This window comes from Lolium perenne, chromosome 1 (assembly GCF_019359855.2).
Source record: "Lolium perenne isolate Kyuss_39 chromosome 1, Kyuss_2.0, whole genome shotgun sequence".
Lineage (NCBI taxonomy): Eukaryota > Viridiplantae > Streptophyta > Magnoliopsida > Poales > Poaceae > Lolium > Lolium perenne.
In genome coordinates, this window is record NC_067244.2 from 195,928,915 (window position 1) to 195,934,038 (window position 5,124).

The window sequence follows — 5,124 nt, forward strand, 5'->3', positions numbered from 1 at the left end:
TCATACCAACGCATGGGAGAAAGAGTGGATTATGCACCGCTCTAACCAGCCAGATCAAGCACACACTTGGCCTAGGCAGAGGCACCAGACCCCAACAGGGTAGTAACAGTGAATGAAAGCATCACAAGTTTAAGTATCGCAGACAAAAAACAGTAGCCGAAAATCAATGCCAGGAGCAAACCCATGTAATCAACAAAAATCGATCGCTACAAAAAAGTCTAACAAGAGGGTTTTCACATGTTACCGAACGGGACAAGCCAAAAAAACCTATGCATTTCAACATCCATCAGCCCACGTTCTGTGTGTTGGTAACATAACATCATGCAAGTTAAATAAATAACAAAGGGACGTACGTAGCATTAAACATGACACCAAACTGGCTACAACTTAAGTATTGACCCAAAACTCTTAAGATGGTCATTAACAGGTGTTAAGAACTTCAAAAACATTCATAGGACGTTATCATCATGGTGAAGGACTATTCTGCACAGTCCACAAGAAGAGCTATCGAAGGGATCAGCCATGGACAAGACATGATCATCATGCTGATGGACTACTCTTCGCTTGCCAGTGTGACCAGATCCAAACTCAAAGCCTCCGACTCGGAAACAACCGGTAGGATATGCACGGCCAATGTAAGACCCAAACTCAAATCGAGCATTTTGAGAAGCCCTGCTATCAAACTGTAGCTGCTTGTACTGATTAGTTATCCATTTCTGAGTGCATTTGTCCTTAACAACGAATTTCATTAACTCGAGCACCTTAGCATTCAGAACAAAAAACTTGGCAAAATCGACATCTGGCTTCTTGCCCATGTAACACTTCAACTCCACGTATCTGAGATGGTCAAGACATTCGACTGGATCTGTTGGGTCTGGATGGTGCACATTTTCCATATCCATCTGCAGAGTTGACTGATAAGAGTATACGATTCAAATCAGTTATTACCAAGCTAAAAAATAAATAAATAGTTCCACCTGGCAAGTAGAAAGTGGTGACTCGTTGGATAATATGTAAAGTAAAATTGATTTTAACACGGGAGAAGAGATTCTCTAACTCACCATGATATATAGCTTCTCCAAGCAAGGAAATAATTTGAGGAAGGCAACAACTGCATCAAGGTTAGGGCCACTAGACGTGAGATGTAAAATCTTCACACTGTGCATTGACATTTTCAAGTTGCAAACACCCATTTCCTGCTAATATGAAAGGCATTAGAAAAGATAAGTGCAAGCTGCATGGAATGTCAAATCTGAGATAACCAGCCGCAGCTACCTGTGAAACTGTGGTTCCAAGCTTGAGCTTATCAAAGTTGACTGCTAGTGAGCCCAAGATCTCCAGTTTCGGTGCCCTGATTACCTCGATGACTGGTGTAGTACGAAACAAATTAGTCCTGACACATCTTTCCAGGGAAGGGGCATTCTGGATGACTAATTCCTTCATATGACGATCATCACAGACACCAAGGCTTCTAAGTGTTGGTGAGTTGATCACCAAGCGTTTGAAACCAGCACAATTGTTAAGCATCAGGCTCTCCAGGACAGGGCATCCTGAAAGAATGCTGTGCAGAGTGTCTTCCCATATGGAAAGGGAGCCCAGGGCGAGTGTTTTCAGGTGTGGGAAATTAAATACTGGGTCCCCATCCTCGAAGAGGCTGCAGTGGGCAATGAGGGCTACACGGAGGGTCGGAGCAAAGCGGAGCACAGACAGTGGCAGCGGATCATCAAACCTAGCGACCCAGATGTCGATCTCCTGAAGATTATCAAGGGCTGTGGACCTGAACCAGCGATCAAGGTCAGCAAAGTAGAGGCTGTGGAGGTGGAGGCGGCGTATCGGGCCCTGGTGCTGGGAGAGAATCTTGGTTACAACTTTAATCTGCTCGGGACAATACCCACGGATATGTGCAGTGTCAAGGTTAAGCGGAGCAGAGCGCCACAGGTGATACCAGCGGCGAGAAAGGGCAGAAGTGCGCACGGCATCGTCCGTGCGGAGGAAAGAGATGATGGTGCAAAGTATACTATCTGGGAGGAGGCTGAGAAGATCGATTCCATCCAGTTTCGCCTTCTTTGACGTGCAAACCGCCGCCGCCTTCATGTTGGAATGCGCAAAAGCACGCAAGGCTTCAGCTCCTCGTTCCCGAATAACCAATTTTGGGTCCCTTGATGCAATCAACATAGCGTCAAAAAATTCAGGGACATAATTCTTCAAAACCGTGAATGCATTTTCAGCCATCTCCTATACAGCAAAAAGAAAGACAGACTTAATACAAATCATAGAGTATATAATTGATCAAACGCTCCAGAAGCTGAATGGTTCAACTTACTTTGAGAATAAGGAGACCTGCGAAGCGACGATATTCCACTCGATCCTCACCAAGCCACCCTAACGCAGTTGTAATAATCTAAAAGAAGTGCTTATTAGAAAACTGGAAATTATATGTTGATGAAAACTGGAACCAATTATTATAACTTACCTGTTGCTCAACTTGGCGTGCAGTTAGTGCTCCCCCAACATTTGCAAGATGACCAAGCACCGTGCTAGCTGGAACTAGGATTTCAGGGTCACGCTTGACGTCAAACACATTTCTTAAGAAATTAGCGAGCTTGGTAAACTTTGAAGGACCTCCAAAGGGTAAATCAATCAAAGCAACGATAGCATGAAGGGCCAGCAAATTTTTAGTAGAATCACTGCTTTGCAATAAACGAGATATCTGCTCATAGAGCTGATCCATAACCCTTGGGAGATCTTTGCCGCCGAGATCACGAGCTTCCTCCTCAACATGTTTCCGCAGGGCAGCAGCAAGAACATCCTATTATACAAGATAGCAAATTGTACCAGCCAAGAAGACAATATTGTTCAATATAAACGAAGGTGCAGTTAATGTAGAAAGTGTGGGGGGGTCATCACATCCCAGGAAGCTAAACCTCCCAATAAACAGCAAATGTACATCAATTATAAATGCCATTTATTCTGAATAACCATCAACACACAAGGCATACATGTGAACTATCCACTTCACAGTAACTTCATAAGAATATCATCTGTTCCTAGACATTAATGCTATCTACCGTACATGTACCTCAAGATCAACTTCAACCGAACATATAGTTCGCACAAAGATACAGAACTACAGAACTCCAGGGCCCAAACGTACTGATCGCAACCCCAAACGTATTGATCGTGTACTTGTAGTCTTGTACTGACACAAGCAAACCACATGATAAAGATCGCAAGCCCCGATAACAAGTACACACAAAAAGCACCAGCGCAAGCAACTACTTAAGCAATCGATCCCATGCACAACCATCCATGTGGGTTAGGGCACTGCATCAGGGCCCTAATAAGAACAACCAACTATTTATCAGCCAAATCAGCATGGCGCACATAAATCCAACCTGAATCCAGACTCCATCCTTATCGCACCACAACGTACGACGATGAAGAGAGACCTCACAATCTGGACAGCAACAGAAGGAGAGCCACGTACCGGTCCTGATGAGATGTATTCGGCGATGCTGAAGGGCTGGTCCTTTGCCACCACATCTGCACCACAAAGCAAATTCAAGAATTTAGCCACCAGCAGAAGAGAGATCCCGTGCGGAATTGGCGGGAAACCCGGCCGGGGCGCGCGCGAGACGCGAGGGAGGAGACGAGGGCGCCGGGATCTGGGGAGGGGAGGCGTACCTTGAGCGTTCCTCGCGACATCCGGGGAGGGCGGGGAGGGCTTCATGTCGACGTCGATCTCCTCCAGAGCCGGCACCCGGCGGAACGGCGGGAGGCGGTTTGGCTGCCCCGCAAAGCCCTTGCACGGCGGCTCGGAGTGGTGCGGAAATTGGAATGGAGATCTTTTATTTCCCAGGGAATGGAGATATGTTCGCTGGGCCAGCCATAAAACCCGTACGATCTGTTTTCCACCTTCGAATTTTGTTTGGGCCAGGTCTTTTTTCACAAGAGCAACAACTCTGGCATTTTTTTTTGTGCCCAAAACACAACGATTTGAGGTAATTGTTTTGCACACAATACTGAAAATGATTTTAGCTCGTTTGGAAAACTACTCTCTCCGCCCGGAAATATTTGTCGAAGATTTATCTAGATTCACATATATCTATGCACTAAAAAACGTCTAGATACCCGCCACCGTGACATATCGAAGCCTGTTGAGGAAAGGAACTAGCCTGGTTTGACAAATTCGAATATATATAGACAGAGGGAGGCAACCACTTCCCTCATGCGAACCAACGACCGAACGGTGGCAGGAGTGGTGGCACGCCGCCGGCGAAGATAAGGGAGCCACACCCATAGTACAAGCTCAGAGCGCGAAAATTGGAACATAGATACATGTTTTTTTCATGGAATGGAGATATATGGGGTGGTTAGTAGCTTGTAGCCAAATTTTGGCTCCGGGGGCAATGTCTCGGGTATGGCCACCCAAGAATGGTTTCTGTGCCATGTTGTCGTGTTTTTTTGGATGCATGCACAACTATTTTTGGCCCTCGGGAGATTGCATGTGCGACTATTTGGTTACATGATTTGCAACTCATATATCGAGGCAAATGTAGACTGTTGTTTGATTGTATTCACAACATGTGCTATGGTAAGGGCATCTCTACTGGCCCCACGGAAATGGACCGAGGCAGTCCATTTTGGTACGCTCAGACATGCGGAGAGCAAACCCCCGGCCCACGGCCCGACGCGAAGGGACGAATTGTCTGCGGTGACCCATTCGCGGCCTAAATTTAGGTTGGCAATGCGTTGCCGCGGACAAAGCGTGATCCACGCCCTACTTCCTCGGGCCCATATGGTAGCGACTACTTCCAGCCTTTGCCTTCTGCGCGTCCTTGTGGTCTTCTACGTCGTGTTAATGGCACCGCTTTGCCTTTTGCGTGCCTGTGCTGGCGCGGGTAGCGCTGGGCTTCCACAATAGGCATTAATGGGGAGGTGCGCACATGCAAGGGGTGTGGATGCACCCATTTTATGCCCATGCCATTGCCCTTCCTCTTGCCCACCTCCAGAGACCTCAGAGCTAGCGCTGTCATGGGCAAGTAGTGGCTGTTCGGAAAGATGAAGCATGGCCATGAAGCTGGATCATCGATCGGAGGGTGCCGTTGATGCCCACAAGTATAG

The 5,124-nt window shown here is 47.0% G+C and overlaps 1 protein-coding gene across 2 annotated transcripts; it reads right to left on the bottom strand.

Annotated features, from left to right (window-relative positions):
• Positions 1 to 333: 333 nt before the first annotated feature.
• On the bottom strand, positions 334 to 3,818 carry LOC127317610 (FBD-associated F-box protein At5g38590). 2 transcript variants are annotated; one of them, XM_051348187.2, is made up of 7 exons: positions 3,685 to 3,818; positions 3,488 to 3,543; positions 2,474 to 2,809; positions 2,324 to 2,401; positions 1,276 to 2,235; positions 1,062 to 1,196; positions 334 to 914 (listed from the first exon to the last, which is right to left on the bottom strand). In XM_051348187.2, exons 1-7 carry the CDS (start codon positions 3,728 to 3,730, stop codon positions 450 to 452), a joined length of 2,076 nt encoding a protein of 691 aa, XP_051204147.1. In that variant the 5' UTR covers positions 3,731 to 3,818; the 3' UTR covers positions 334 to 449. The 2 variants fall into 2 exon arrangements, with proteins under 2 accessions (XP_051204147.1, XP_051204139.1); XM_051348179.2 differs by having other exon boundaries at positions 1,062 to 1,199.
• Positions 3,819 to 5,124: the final 1,306 nt, after the last annotated feature.

What these genes read in the sequence shown, in the direction of transcription:
- LOC127317610 (XM_051348179.2), bottom strand. Translation starts at nt 3,730, where the DNA reads ATGAAGCCCTCCCCGCCCTCCCCGGATGTCGCGAGGAACGCTCAAG. An exon ending in TGTCGCGAGGAACGCTCAAG is followed by an intron (nt 3,544 to 3,684) that starts GTACGCCTCCCC and finishes TTTGTGGTGCAG; the next exon opens with ATGTGGTGGCAAAGGACCAG. An exon ending in TTGGAACCACAGTTTCACAG is followed by an intron (nt 1,200 to 1,275) that starts GTAGCTGCGGCT and finishes CTTTCATATTAG; the next exon opens with CAGGAAATGGGTGTTTGCAA.